Source organism: Pongo abelii, chromosome 1, assembly GCF_028885655.2.
Source record: "Pongo abelii isolate AG06213 chromosome 1, NHGRI_mPonAbe1-v2.0_pri, whole genome shotgun sequence".
In the NCBI taxonomy this organism is placed as follows: Eukaryota; Metazoa; Chordata; class Mammalia; order Primates; family Hominidae; genus Pongo; species Pongo abelii.
The window spans coordinates 218357436-218373017 of record NC_071985.2 but is presented as its reverse complement, the minus strand read 5'-3'; the positions used below and the strand labels follow the sequence as shown (position 1 = coordinate 218373017).

The 15582-nt window shown below is 47.9% G+C and overlaps 1 protein-coding gene across 37 annotated transcripts in view; it reads left to right on the top strand.

The window, feature by feature from the left end:
• The window catches only part of FHAD1 (forkhead associated phosphopeptide binding domain 1), a 151131-nt gene extending 137862 nt beyond the window's left edge, over window positions 1–13269 (top strand). For 12 of the 37 annotated variants that reach the window (XM_054541338.1, XM_054541229.1, XM_054541236.1 and 9 more), the window contains 4 exons: window positions 927–1007; window positions 4053–4106; window positions 10267–10419; window positions 12945–13269. In XM_054541338.1, coding sequence (XP_054397313.1) covers window positions 927–1007; window positions 4053–4106; window positions 10267–10383 — 252 coding nt within the window. In that variant the 3' untranslated portion in view covers window positions 10384–10419; window positions 12945–13269. Of the gene's footprint in view, window positions 1–926; window positions 1008–4052; window positions 4109–10266; window positions 10420–12944 lie in introns of those variants that run through there. The other 25 variants (XM_054541326.1, XM_054541319.1, XM_054541365.1 and 22 more) reach the window with 8 other exon arrangements.
• The last annotated feature ends 2313 nt before the right edge of the window (window positions 13270–15582 follow it).

The following is a 15582-nucleotide window of genomic DNA, read 5'->3' as shown; positions in this document are numbered from 1 at the left end:
GTAATCTGCCCATCTTGGCCTCCCAAAGTGCTGGGATTATAGGTGTGAGTCAGCACACTCAGCCATCATATCAGTACTGTTTTATACATCATCATATCAGTAGTCTTTTATTTAACTCACTATTTCCCAAGATTTTCTTGGGCCCAGGTATTTTCAAGATCCTGGTTTCCTCAGCGCCACTATGTGTTTTTGACCAAAAAGTAGAAATTGGTATATGTGTGGGATGAGAGTGGGATGGGGGTTTGGGGGTGGTAACCTCGCGCCCTCACCATAATGGAAAAGGAAAATGTGGCTAGAGTGGTGCAGTGTGTGGATAGAAGATGGCTCAAGAAAAAGACACTAGGCTGGGTGCGGCAGCTTATGCCTGTAATCCTAACACTTTGGGAGGCCGAGGCAGAAGGATGACTTGAGGCCAGGAGTTTGAGACCAGCCTGGGCAACATAGTGCGACCCCCATCTCTACAAAAAATAAAAAAATTAGCTGGGTGTGGTGACTCACACCTGTAATCCCAGCACTTTGGGAGGGTGATGTAGGAGGATGGCTTGAGCCCATGAGTTGGTGACTAGCCTGGCAATATGGAAAAAACCGGTCTCTACTAAAAATTAAAAAAATTAGCTGGGTGTGGTGGCGCACGCCTGTAGTCGCAGCTACTTGGGAGGCTGAGGTGGGAGAACCGCTTGAGCCTGGGAGGTCGAGGCTACAGTGAGCCGTGGTCGTGCCACTGCACTCCAGCCTGTGTGACAGAGTGAGATCCTGTCTTGAATAAAAAAGAAAAAGACTCCCCCGCAGTGATCCCCTATCTTCTGCCCACCTATCTCAGTGAGTCCCAGCGTCTCCTAGAAACCTCAGAGGCCTGTCCCAGATTGGAACAGGTAAGGACACACTAAGGTTAGCACTCTCTTGCTAACCTGATACTTTTCACTCAGGAAAGTGTAGAGGAGCACGAACCGAGAAACGCAAAAGAATCGACACCTTGCAACTGTGCCTTCAAAGAGAAAGACAGGCAGGTATGGGAGGTGTTCTGATGTTGCAGACACAGAGTAGAGACAGTCTCAACTAGGGGTAAGAGTTCATGGCATGCAAATGCCTGCACGCACTGCCCAAGGAGCACCGCACACCTCCCTCCCTCCCTTCCCTCCCCAGCCCCTGCCCCACCTCCCTCCCTTCCCTCCCCAAGCCCTGCCCCACCTCCCTCCCTCCCTTCCCTCCCCAGCCCCTGCCTGAAGTTTGAACAGATGACCTAAGAGACAAGCACGTGTCCAATCCTGTCCGTCCATTAAGGTGAGAAGGCAGATGGGATATTCCAGCACAGCTTTAGCTCACGGAGCAGCCATCCTAGGCCACTAAGTAACTTGGGGACTTGGAGGCAAGGTCCTAAGAGAAGAAAGAAGGGAGGAGTGAGGAGCTTCAGGAACCCCTGTCCTAAGAATGAAATGAGGGGGGTGAAAGAAGGTGGGAGTGGTTACAAAACGGAGCCAGGAATGAGGATGAAAGTGCCTTGCTTAAGCACTTCTACCCCCGCCAAGGGGGAGCCCTGTTTGACTCCGACCTTCCTGGCAGCCAATGAGAAATGGGAAACCAACTTGGTCACAGTTCACAGTGTCCATGAGATACAATGGATGGATGCTCGCAAGTGCTCTTAGAACAAAGACCTTGCTGGACTTTCCCCCTAGAGGGGATGGTGTGTGACGTAAAGAGCAGCTTCTTTAAGAACAGCCTTCGTGGGGTGACGTGGGCTGAGCCGTGGCTGAGATCTTGAGACAGATCGATGTCATGACATCCCACTGAATCCAGTAAAGTTCAGTAAAAGCAGATCTGTACGGGGCTGGGCTCTGCTCTCCAGTGCTCAGATGTCCACTGAGCAGACTTAATCCAGGGATGGATTGTGGAGCAGTGTTCCACCTGGCGTTCCTGGAGCCCTTGCGCCCCGTGGAAAGGTATGAGTCCCAACACCCTCACATCTTGTTTCCACCAGAGCAGATGTTTTACATACCAAGTTCCTCAAAGGATTTTGCGGGGGGGTAAAGAATCCTACTGACATGCCTGTAATCCCAGAATTTTGGGAGGCCGAGACAGCCGGATGGCTTCAGCCCAGGAGTTCAAGACCAGCCTGGGCAACATGGCAAAACCCCGGCTCTACAAAAGCACAAAAAATTAGCCAGGCATGGTGGCGTGCACCTGTAGTCCCAGCTACTCAGGAGGCTGAGGTGGGACAATGTCTTGAGCCCAGTATTTCAAGGTTGCAATGAGCCACATAAGCGTGCCGCTGAACTCTAGCCTGAGCAACAGGGCAAGAACCTGTCCCCCCCGCCAAAAAAAAAAAAAAAAAACCTGCTGGAAGAGAAAGGAGGGAAGAGAGGTTTAAACCCATTGCTTGACAATATCTGAAATGATGGCTCTCTGCTGAATTTGTTCCTCTCACTAACTTTGTGATAAATATTGAGTGGCTACAGGTTCCAGGCCTTCTAGAGGGCAACTGTCAGCTAAATACAGGCCACGAGTCTTCGCAGACTGTTGCTTTGGGAGAACGGTGGAGACTTACAAGCACCTATGCCCCTATCCTAAAAGACAGCCTGACTCACTGTCCCCGTGGGTCTAGGGAATGCCAAATGGGGTTGCCAGATTTAAAGGAAAAAAATAAAACAAGATACCCAGTTACATTTGAATTTCAGATAAATAACAAATAGTGATTTAGTGTTAAGTATGTTCCAAATATTGCATGGGACATAGTTATACTTAAAGTATTTGTTTTCATTCTGAAATTCAAATGTAACTGGGTATCCTGTATTTTATCTGGTAACCCACCAGCAATCCACTGAGCACCAGCTAGATGCCAAGCAGGGCAGCCCTGAGGCAGACGTCACAAAATGGCAGCCCACGGCTATGCCTCATTTGGTCCATTTCAGAATAAGGCACTTTTGGCAGGGCATGGTGGCTCACGCCTGTAATTCCAGCACTTTGGGAGGATGAGGTGGGCTGATCACTTGAGTTCCAGACCAGCCTGGCCAACATGGTGAAACCTCATCTCTACTAAAAATACAAAAATTAGCCGGGTGTGGTGGCAGGCGCCTGCAATCCAAGCTATTGGGAGGCTGAGGCAGGAGAATTGCTTGAACCTGGGAGGCAAAGGTTGCAGTGAGCCGAGATCGCACCACTGCACTCCAGCCTGGGCGACAGAGCAAGACTCTGTCTCAAAAAAAAAAAAAAAAGGCACTTTAAGAGAATACTCCAGATTTCTGGCTTCTTTGGGAAACTTGGATCTGCTGGTGACACTAGGTCCACAGTCCCACATGCCACCAGCTTCCAGCCCCTTAGAAAGGACCTCGGCCCTTGGGTTTGCTGCCATCTCCATCTCGCCGCCTTCTTTGACTTCCTGGCCCCTGTAGGCATGAGGTTGGCAACCCCTGCGGAAGGTCGGGGATCTCTGAGAGGGGGGCCCAGCTCCCTCCCTCCCTGAGGTGTCCCCAGTATCTGAGGCTGCTCTTTCTTCAGGGAACTGTCCCTGAGGTGCCACATCTTGGGGACCCCAGGGTCAGCAACTGTAAACCAAACCCCAGGGAAATAGCAAGCTTCAGATTCCGGGTGACGATGACATTCAAACAGGCCCCCTGAAGGGAGTTCAACCATCATGGGCCCCACCATCCCTGAGCCATTGGGATGCTGAGGTGTGAACCACTGGGCATCTGCAGCCCCTTCCACCTGCTCTGGGAGGCGCTGCCTCCAGCTAAAACAGACGTGTCCTCCGAGAAGAGCAGTGTTCCTCACAGGCCCTGGGTTGACCAGCCTCCACCTCTGCTGGAATCTAGAACAGAGATCCCCAAGAGACTCAGCAAGATGGGGCACCGTGGCTCCCAAAAGCTGTGCCCCCTTCTTGTTGAGAAAATGGATTTTTCTCAATTTTCAGATGCTACCTGTTTGGAATGCTGTCCCTGGGAAGGCCCAGCATTCCAAACGGGTAGCATCTAAAAGTGGAGAAAAATCCATTTTTCTTTGATGCAAAAGGCAAAGAGGAATCTAAGCTAAATTTTGTTCTTATTCTTTGTGTATTGAAGAGACGAGTATTTGTAGAGATGGTGAAGAACAGGATGCAGAACTCAAATTCCCAGGTGAGCAGAAAAAGCATCCTCTAGAATTCTCTTTTTTTGTTGTTTTGTTTTGTTTTGTTTTGCTTGAGACGGAGTCTCACTCTATTGTCCAGGCTGGAGTGCAGTGGCTAGATCTCGGCTCACTGCAACCTCCACCTCTCAGGATCAAGCAATTCTCCTGCCTCAGCCTTCCGAGTAGCTGGGACTACAGGCGCATGCCATCACGCCTGGCTAATTTTTTTTATATTTTTAGTAGAGATGGGGTTTCACTGTGTTAGCCAGGATAGTCTCGATCTTCTGACCTCGTAATCTGCCTGCCTCGGCCTCCCAAAGCACTGGGATTACAGGAGTGAGCCACTGCGCCCAGCTGAACACTCTTTTTTAATCAAGTCTATAAAATCTTAAACATGTTGAATCATTGCCATTCACAAATCAGCCCTGGAACTGGAATTGATCCAGTCCACACTCCTGCTTTGCAGAAAGTAGAGGCAAGCTATCAGGAAGCTTGAAAGCAAAACACATTTTGGTTGAATAAGAAAGGCTTATTTAACAAGTTTGATAAAAGGCCACAGTTATTCTGAGACAACAAAATTATCATTGGAAAAACTGAAGATATTCTATGCAAGGGACATTTTTGGAAAATAGAAGCCTCTTCTTAACTGACGCCATTGTCTTAAGACTACTAGAAGGTGGCTGCTGCTCTGGGTGTTAGGAGGGTAGAGAGTGTCCCCAGGGTCCCCCTAGACCTGAGACTTTTGCCACCTGCAAAGTGGGAATGAAGGGGAGGCCTGTTGCTTACTCATCCACACACTTGGAGAGACTGGAGCAGGCAGACACCGCCCTGCTGCCAGGTATTGGCTGAGAATGACGTGGAGATGTAAAATGACAGTGTTGACATTGGGATGGGCCCTAGATGTAGGGATATTGTGGTGCTCTTAGATGTGAAGCCCCCTGGAATTTCAGGCTTAACAGGATGGGGGCAGATGGTGCTTCGCCTAAGAACAGAGTCATCTTCCCATTTATGCAGCCCTCCAGCCACAGCTTGAGAAAAAAAATCCATTTTTCTCTGATGCAAAAGGCAAAGGGGTTTGATGGCTTGGACCTCCTTGGTGCAAAAAGGTTTCCTTCAAGCTGGGCACAGTGACTCACGCCTGTAATCCCAGCACTTGGGGAGGCCGAGGCGGGCGGATCACGAGATCAGGAGATCGAGACCATCCTGGCTAACACGGTGAAACCCTGTCTCTACTAAAAATACAAAAAATTAGCCGGGCATGGTGGCAGGTGCCTGTGGTCCCAGCTACTTGGGAGGCTGAGGCAGGAGAATGGTGTGAACCTGGGAGGCGGAGCTTGCAGTGAGCCGAGATTGCACCACTGCACTCCAGCCTGGGGACACAGCGAGACTCTGTCTCAAAAAAAAAAAAAAAAAAGGTTTCCTCCAGGTTCCTTGAAATATGTAGCTTGGGGTCTCCGTCCTCTATAGTGTGCTTCGAGTCCTTAAGGTGATGGAGTCATCACCACCACCCTGAGGAAGATGGGACGTGGAAAATCTACTCTTTCAGGCTTGCTTGCTCATAAAAAAAAGTGTCCATCCCTAACAAGCTTCCGAACTGGATTTGTGCCTTTCTTTTCAAGGCCCTATGGGTTTTTGTTTTCTGTCCTCCAAAATACCATTCATTGATTTTTTTTTTTTTTTTTTTCCATTTTGGCCAACAGTCTTTTGTTTGTGGGCTATATGCTAAAAAGGAAAATCTTCCAGTTAACAAGTACTTACTGAGTACCTAGGCTAGGCCACCTACTGTGCTAAGCACTGGGGAGAGAAGGGTGAACAAAAAGAGAGACTGCCCTGGCCCTCATTCGCACAACAGATATTAAGAGTCAGCAACGTGGCAGGGGCTGTCCAGGTGTTAAGGTTGGATGATGCATCCTCAATGGGGGCAGCATCACCCCCGAGGGGGCAAAAATTCATCCTTTTTTTTTTTGAGACAGAATCTTGCTCTATTGCTCAGGCTAGAGTGCAGTGGTACAATTTCGGCTCACTGCAACCTCCACCTCCCAGGTTCAAGCGATTCTCCTGCCTCAGCCTCCCGAGTAGCTGGGACTACAGGTATGCACCACCATGCCCGGCTAATTTTTGTATTTTTAGTAGAGACAGGGTTTCATTATATTGGCCAGGGTAGTCTGGAACTCCTGACCTCAGGTCCACCCTTCCAAGGTGGAGGGATTACAGGCATGAGCCCCCGCGCCTGGCCAAAAATTCATTCTTTTTATGTATAAAGCAATAGACCTATCTACATAGATGTGGACACACACACACACACACTGCTATCTGTAAAAGGGTGAGGGGCTAGGGAAAAAACCTCTAAGAATTCTCAGGGGGCGAGGTTGATAGTGAAAGAAAGGCTGAGAAACACAGAGTTAGACCAATGAAGACATAAAGATCCCTGCCTGCCTGCCTGCCTGGCTTACAGTCTTGGGCTTTTTTTTTTTTTTTTGGAGACCGGGTCTTGCTCTGTGGTCCAGGCTGTAGTGCAGTGGCACCATCTCAGTTCACTGCAACCTCCACTTCCCAGGCTCAAGTGATCCTCCCACCTCAGCCTCCCAAAGTGCTGGGATTTTAGGCATGAGCCACCGCCCCTGGCCTCTTTTTTTTTTTTTTTTTAAGTAAATACACATAATGATTAAATAATAACTTTGTGCCCAGTGTGTGGAGGACAAAGGCCCCTGAACTGAGCTGAGCATATTTCACAGGGACGTCTTCACCCCCAGTCCAAGCTCCAGGAGAGGCCTCCCTGAGGACCGTATATTTAAACTTAGACCTGAGGTTGTCTGGGAGTGGGCAGGGGGCTTCCTAGAGCCGAGGCTTGCAGTTTCCTGAAGCAGCCACCCCAGGATGGCCTGAGTTCATTCACACCTGGGTGTGGCTATTTAAATGACCGACTTCTACCCCTGCCTTTTCATTCTAAGGGTGAGGCACGTGGTTCCAAATATCTCAAGTGGAATCTGTGCATTTTACATTCCCCATTCCCAGGTCAGCGGTCCTGGCTGCCTTCTGCTGCCCCATCCTTTGTCATTTCATAAAGAGAACAAAGCCCCTTCCATGGTGCTTCCCATCCCATGCTCCTGGCAGCCCTGGGGCTGGAGACCCGGGGACCTGGGACTCTTTAACAAACTCCCTGGCTCCAATTGTGACAGCCAACTCCACGCCGGCTCAGGGCACTGGCATTTGGAAACCATCCACAGTCAGCAATTTTATTGAAAATCAAATGAAAAGGAATATAAAGTAAGGGTTGTTTAGAGGGGAAGGCTTTTGAGTTTGCTGTCTGTTTTCTTTTTCCCTGCGCATTTGGACCAATATTTACTTTGTGGGCTGGTATGGGACTGACTTACCCTTTCTTGCCCTGAAACAATCTTGAATGCAGAGTCTCAAAACACGTTTGAGGCTCCCGTCAGCCACTGTCACAGGCCTCAGGAGGTGATTTTTAAATCCATCTTAAGGTGAAAAGAGCTTAAGCGATGGTCCTAACAGACCCTTCCATTGAAATCCTCCCAGAATCTCCTCTCTGCCCTCTGAGGAAGGCAGGATCGATATTCATCCCTATGTGGCAGATGAGGAAACTGAGGGTCATGTAGTGGGTGGCAGAGCTGAAACGCGACTAGCCACCCAGCCCTCTTGCCCCAGGTGTATGTGCAGCCTGAAGGCTAGTGGCAAAGCTTTGCAGGAACAGAGTTGGCAAGGCAAATCCTGTTGGAAAGAAACTTGCAAAAGCCACAGTATTATCCATAGTGTGTCCAGAATTGTTTGCGAGAGAGATCTTGGGTTGCAGTTAACAAAAACCTACTCAGAAAGGGGGCAGGGCGGGGGGCTTTTATAAAGATACAGAAATGAATGCCTCATAAAAGCTACGGGAAAGGCCGGGCGCGGTGGCTCACGCCTGTAATCCCAGCACTTTGGGAGGCCGAGATGGGCGGATCATGAGGTCAGGAGTTTGAGACCATCCTGGCTAATATGGTGAAACCCCATCTCTACAAAAAATACAAAAAAATGAGCCGGGCATGCTGGCGGGCGCCTGTTGTCCCAGCTACTCAGGAGGCTGAGGCAGGAGAATGGCGTGAACCCGGGAGGTGGAGCTTGCAGTGAGCAGAGATCACGCCACTGCACTCCAGCCTGGGTGACAGAGCAAGACTCTGTCTCAAAAAAAAAAAAAAGCTACAGGAGAGAACTGGGAGGATAGCCCAGGCATCGTGTCTCTTGTGCATGCACGCGCTCGGGCATACACACGTCTCCGTGTCATTTCTGCCCCTCTCCATACCTCTGCTGATTTCTTCTCTCTCCAGTGGTATGACAAGAAGGGACAGCCTCACAGTTCCCCAGTTGAAAGGGCCAGCCCAGGGAGCAGGTGGCATCTCACAGCCCATTACCCTGACTCCTAGGAGTGGGCGTCGGAAAAGCCCAGCTGTGCCAAGTGTCCAACAAATATGGCCCGAGAGTGGGGTCATGCACACGGCCACCAGGATGCCCCCTCTTTCAAGCTGGGAAGTGCTCAAGGGGTTAAACAGACCCCCTTAAATATACTTCACTTTCTCCTTGTAAGCCAAGCTTGTCCAACCCGTGGCCCAGGACAGCTTTGAATGCAGCCCAACACAAATTCGTAAACTTTCTTAAAACATTATGGGATAATTCTTTTTTTAGCTCATCAGCTACCGTTAGTGTTAGTGTATTTTACGTGTGGCCCAAGACTATTCTTCTTCCATTGTGGCCCAGGAAAGCCAAAAGATTGGACACCCAGTTCTAAGCCATCAGAGACTTCAGACACATTCAATTCAGTAACAGCTTTTCAGGAGAAACACCATTACAATGAATGTGCTTACCATAAGAACCTCCTGGTTTCAAACTAAAAAATATGTAAATGGACCAGGCTTGGTGGCTCACGCCTGTAATCTCAGCACTGGGAGGCCAAGGAGGGCAGATCACTTGAGCCCAGGAATTCGAGACCAGCCTGGGCAACATGGCAAAACCTCGTCTCTACAAAAAATAAAATAAAATAAAATAATTAGTTGGGCATAGTGGTGCACACCCATAGTCCCAGCTTACTCGGGAGGCTGAGGTTGGAGGATCACCTGAGCCTGAGGAGGTCAAGGCTGCAGTGAGCGGGGATTGCTCCACAGCACTCCAGCCGGGGCAACCGAGTGAGACCCCATATCAAGAGAAAATAGAGAAAGGGAAAGCAATATCTGTATACCTGGAAGGGTGTACCCCAAAACCTTACTAAGGCTTATCTTTGAGTAATGTGATAATGATGAGTCATTTTATCTCTTTTTTGCTCATATCTACGTGTGTGTGTATATATATATTTTTTACAACAAACATTTTATTTTATGTACAAAAATATAACAAAACCAGCCGGGTGCAGTGGCTCATGCCTGTAATCCTAGCACCATGGGAGGCCAAAGCGGGCAGATCACTTGAGGTCAGGAGTTCCAGACCAACCTGACCAACATGGTGAAACCCCATCTCTACTAAAAATACAAAAATTAGCCGGGTGTGGCGGCATGTGCCTGTAGTCCCAGCTGCTTGGCAGGCTGAGGCAGGAGAATCACCTGACTCCGTGAGGTGGAGGTTGCAGTGAGCAGAGATCACGCCACTGCACTCCAGCCTGGGCCACAGAACAAGACTCTGTCTCAAAAAATAATAATAATAAGTAAATAAATAAGTTCAATACAATAAAATACATGGGAAGTGTCTAGTTCTCCTCATGTTAAAAATAATTAAATAAGGCCGGGCGCGGTGGCTCAAGCCTGTAATCCCAGCACTTTGGGAGGCCAAGGTGGGCGGATCACGAGGTCAGGAGATCGAGACCATCCTGGCTAACACAGTGAAACCTCGTCTCTACTAAAAAAAAAAAATACAAAAAAAATTAGCCAGGTGTGGTGGCGGGCGCCTGTAGTCCCAGCTACTCGGGAGACTGAGGCAGGAGAATGGCGGGAACCCGGGAGGCGGAGCTGGCAGTGAGCTTGCAGTGAGATTGTGCCACTGCACTCCAGTCTGGGCGACAGAGCAAGACTCCATCTCAAAAAATAAATAAATAAATAAATAAAATAAAAAATAACAAAACCACTTGAGTGGAACAATTGGAGTCTTGCTGCAATGGAGTTTGTGTGTTTTTTCTCTTGCTTGTTAAAGGTTGGAACCAGAAAAGCCTCCCTAAAGATGGACCAAGAAAGAGGGATGCTGAGAAAAGAGACCTCCAGCAAGTCCAGCCAGAGCCTTTTGCATTCTAAGCAAAGTGGAAAGTACTAGAGAAACCTCGTCCCACCAGGCCTCGTGTGATCCTCTGTGAGTTCATGTGACTCTTCTGTGTCATCTGTGTCAAAATACTGAGTTGCTTTTGTAGGACGTTAAAGATTGTTACCCTAGTGTTTCGCTTCCTAGACCAGTATTTTGAACAATATAATATTTTGGAGTGTGTGGGGAGAAGGGTTCTTTTTTAAAAATACCTATGAATGTACACGAACTCAGGTATATGAAGAATAGAAGTGTGTAACCCAGATGTCCAGGCCTGGTAGATATAATTATGTGGTCCACGTTGGGTCATGATGTTCCCAAATATCAAACCTCCTAAGACTTCCAACAGACTCACACTTGAGAAAACCTAAGACTTCTACTGGAGCCTTAGGGCAGAATTGTAACCTTGGAGCTCTCAGGGCCTTGGGATAGTGAATTCAAATCTCAGTTATGGCCTGGCAGGATGGCTCATGCCTGTAATCTCAGCACTTTGGGAGGCCGAGGCAGGCGGATTACAAGATCAGGAGTTTGAGACCAGCCTGGCAAACATAGTGAATCCCTGTCTCTACTAAAAATACAAAAATTAGCCGGGTGTGGTGGCATAGGCCTGTAGTCCCAGTTACTCAGGAGGCTGAGGCGGGAGAATCACTTGAACCTGGGAGGCAGAGGTTGCAGTGAGCCGAGACCACGCCATTGCACTCCAGCCTGAGCAACAGAGTGAGAATCCGTCTTAAAAAAAAAACAAAAAAATGGCCGGGCCTGTAATCCCAGCTACTCGGGAGGCTGAGACAGGAGAATCACTTCAACCTGGGAGGTGGTGATTGCAGTGAGCCAAGATCACACAACTGCACTCTAGCCTGAGTGACAGAGCAAGACTCCATCTCAAAAAAAAAAAAAAAAAAATCTCAGTTTATTGTAATAAATTTAGAACACCAATCAGTTTTATTGCTTCCGTAATAATGACTAACGTCTATATAGCACTCTACAATTTTCAAAACACATCTCATTTAATCCTCCGTCATCCCTGGGAGGTAAATAGTATTACATTCCCCATTGGACAGATGAGGAAGCAGAGGCCCTGAGAACTTCCGTGGCTTCCGTGGCCTGCCTAAAATCACACAGCTAGTCAACTCAAGAGTTGGGTCTTGAACCCAGGTTTCTAATTCCATCTCATACTGTCCATTCTGATACACCAGATGGCCTAGTTGTTACAGTCCCAGGCCACAAGGACAGACCAAGTCCCTAGTCACCAAAGAGCACACACTGCCTAGGTACACACACTCCTGTTCCACGGTGTTTGGAGAGACCCCCATTTTCCTTGCTGCACTCTCTGCTCCTTCCAAGTTCTGCCTTCTCTCCATCCATCCGTGCCCTCACTGCCATTCTTGTGTGGCCAGGCAGCCAAAAAAAAAAAATGGAAGAGCCAGAAATCATGAATACTTTTTTTTTTTTTTTTTTTGAGACGGAGTTTCGCTCTGGTTGCCCAGGCTGGAGTGCAATGGCGCAATCTCCGCTCACTGCAACCTCCGCCTCCCGGGTTCAAGCGATTCCCCAGCCTCACCCTCCCAAGTAGCTGGGATTACAGGCACCCGCCACCACACCCGGCTAATTTTTTGTATTTTTAGTAGAGATGGGGTTTCGCCATGTTGGCCAGGCTGGTCTGGAACTCCTGACCTCAGGTGATCCACCCACCTTGGCCTCCCAAAGTGATGGGATTACAGGCATGAGCTACCACACCCAGCCTACTTTATTTTTAAAAAGCCACAATAAAAATTTTTTTATATTTTAAAACCAAATATATTCTTTAAACCCATTAAACCTGGGGGAAGTAGGACAAACTCTCCGTGTGATATTCCACCGGAGGCACATCTTACACATGGTTAGGATCTAAAGCCAGTGAGAGGCCAGGCATGGTGGCTCACATCTGTAATCCTAACACTTTGAGAGGCTGAGGCAGGAGGATTGCTTGAGCCTAGGAGTTCCATATCAGCCTGGACAACACAGTGAGACTCTGTCTCTACAAGATACTTAAAAATTAGCCGGTGTGGTGGTGTGTGCCAGTAGTCACAACTATTTGGGAGGCTGTGCTGGGAGGATCGCTTGAGCCCAGGAGGTTGAGGCTGCAATGAGCTATGACTGTACCACTGCATTCCAGCCTGGGCAACAGAGCAACACTTTGTCTCAAAAAAAAAATAAATTCAGTAAGAAAGGAGAGTGTAACTTGACTTTACAAATACTCTAGAAAATCTCAGAAATGTTCAAAAACCTAATATATTAAAGAACCTGGTATTAGACTGTACCATATCCCCAAATATAGAGCTGAGAATCTTGATGCAGTTCCAGGGCTAGAGCAGACATTTCCCCACTTGTGTTCAGGGAAACAAAGCCAGTCTTCAGAAAAAAGGAGGCTGGAATAGATATGCAGCAAGGAGAGACAAAAAACCCACAGAGGCAGTGCAGCAGATACTGCAGCTGCTCAGCAGATACTAAGTCTACTTAGTCATTGCTCAGCCATCACTTTCCTCTACCTTATAGGCTCAAAGCTAATCGCCATGATTTTCCCACCTCCCTTGCAGCTAGGATGGGCCATGTTGGACCAATCTCGCTAATGACATGTAAGGAAAAGCCCCTGTGGAGGGCTTCCCTTCCAGCTTCTCGAGGTGAAAGCATTCACCCTTGGTACCTTTGTCATGTCTCCTCACTCCTGGAGCTCAGACCAGAAGCTGGAACAGCCACCTTGGGGATCAGCAGACACCAGCAGCAGGCCAAAGGATAGTGGAGTGGAGGGACGAGAAGGCCTGGGTGAGCCTTCTCTGAGAATCACTGGGCTCTGAACCATGAATGAAATGCCTACCTCTGTACTTCCTGTTGTATAGGACAAATAAATCCCTATCTATTTAAGCCACTGTAGTCAGGTCTATGTATTTGTGCTGTGGAACAAACCACCCAAACTGAGTGACTTAAAATGACAAATACTATTTCTTTTGATTCCATGGGTCAAGCTGCACACTTTTCCTGTCTGGACTGTCTTGGCTGGGGCTGGATGGTTTAGAATGGCCTCTTTCATACACCTGGCCTCATATACCTGGCCTTGGCAGGCAAGTTGGGTTAGGGCAGTAGTTCTCAACAAGGAGCAATTTTGCCCCCCAAGAGAACTTTGGCCATGACTGGACATAATTTTAGTTGTCACAACAAAGGAAGGGCAGGTGCCCTTCTAGAGGTAGAGGCCAAAGGTGCTGCTAAACATTCTACAATGGACAAAAGAACTCCCCACAACAAAGAATTATTTGATCTAAAATGTCAATAGCACTGAGGTTGAGAAACCTGGTCTAGAGAGGCCTTCCACTGCCACGCTTTGTCTCTGCTCAGCAGGCCCACTCATCCTTCAGCTGACTGGACTAGGCTCGTTCACATGTGGTGGCCACAGGTTGCCAAGAACAGCAGGTGAGAACAAGCCCCAATGCACAAGCACTTTTCAAGTCTCTACTTGCCTTATGTTTGTTAATATCCCATCAGATAAAGCCAGAGTCTGTGTGGGAGGAGCTCCAGATTTTTACAATCTACTCACATTGGGTTTTCTGCTATTTGAAGCTGAATACATTCCCAGCCGACCCAGAAGAAAGTTACCTTGATTCCCAGTGACTTTCTGATTCCCAGTTCCCTTCCTTGTAAAGGCCAGTTCCAGTGACTGCCCTTGGGTTCCACTAGGACCCTTTGTATCACTCAAGATCCCTTGGTTGTAAACAACAGATACCTCCTGTGGCTAACTTAAACAGAAAGAGAGTTTACTAGGAGGAAATGAGGAAGGTCAGAGAATCAGTGGCTAAGCAAAGCTGAAGAGTCAGGCTTGGACATCAGGAGCTGGCTTTTCTTCCCTATAGATGCCCTCTTTTTGCTTTAGCTGGTTTGAGTTTCTGTTCATTGCAACCAAATGGGCATTTACTATGATGCTCTGCTACACAGCCCCCACCCACTACTGATTCTGAGAAGCTACCAGCAGTCTTTCCCCTGGGGGTTGCACCATGGTACAATGAGGTACCTGTATACCCAAACCTCCCAATCTTCTTCTGATCTTTCAAGAAGCTAAGACACACAACTTCCTTCCGCCCTTGCCAGTGGGAACCCATGTGGATCCTTGGATTCGTGACTTTGCAGATAAGGTGCCCTTCTCTTGAAACTTGGCAGCATCACCATCGCCTGCTGTTGTAGAAACCAAAGTCATGAAATGTCTGGAGGGAAAAAATAGCTTCCAGATCTGCATTCCAAAGTGTGCTCCTGATAAGTGGAGTGGTTTCCAATTTTTTAGGGACTTAGGAATGAAAGCAACCCACTAAGGATGTGAGGAAACCTAAACCTGATAATGCTAATGCATGCCTCTTTTCCATGCTGAGGCTCCTAAAGCAGGACGGAGGGCACCAGTGAGGCTATTTCAGCTCATCAGCTTGGCCTCATTTCCATCAGGTGCACTGCTTGCATCCGTCTGCTCAGTGTCCCAGGTTATTTTGGGCCAATTCATGACCTTATGTGCCTGCTTTTGTTTTTAAACATTTTTCTTTGCCCATCTGTTGCCCAGGAATCCTTTTGCAATGCCTCCGTCCAGTTGGGGGAAGCATTAACAGGTCCTTGTTTTGAGTTTCCTGTCATCTTTAGCAAACTGTTTTCCTTTCTAAGACCCAAAAATATTGGAGGCAGAAACTTTATCTTCTGGCTAACTGTGGTCTTATCCCCAGAGAGTATGGTTTGACAGTTAAACAACCAGCCTCCATCCATTCAGCCAGTAGACACTGGGGGCCTACTATGGGCCAGGCTCTGATGCTACCATGTTAGTTAGACCTCATAGCCTTGACCTTTACTCCTTCTCAAATTCTGATCCACTGCTTTAACTGAAAAGGAAGTTGGAATCATTAATTTACTGGGTATGTTGCATAGGAGCACTTACTTTTTTTTTTTTTAATTTTATTATTATTATACTTTAAGTTTTAGGGTACATGTGCACAACGTGCAGGTTTGTTACATATGTATATATGTGCCATGTTGGTGTGCTGCACCCAAGGAGCACTTACTTTTGACGTCCACATATCTTGTTGGCTACGTATGGGATTACTGCTGGGCGTTCTTTAAAGAGAGCGGCATGCAGCAATGACCCGCTTCCTGGGAGTTTCTTTGTACCTTTCATCAGTTGAAATATAATAGCTAATAATAGTAACTACTTTG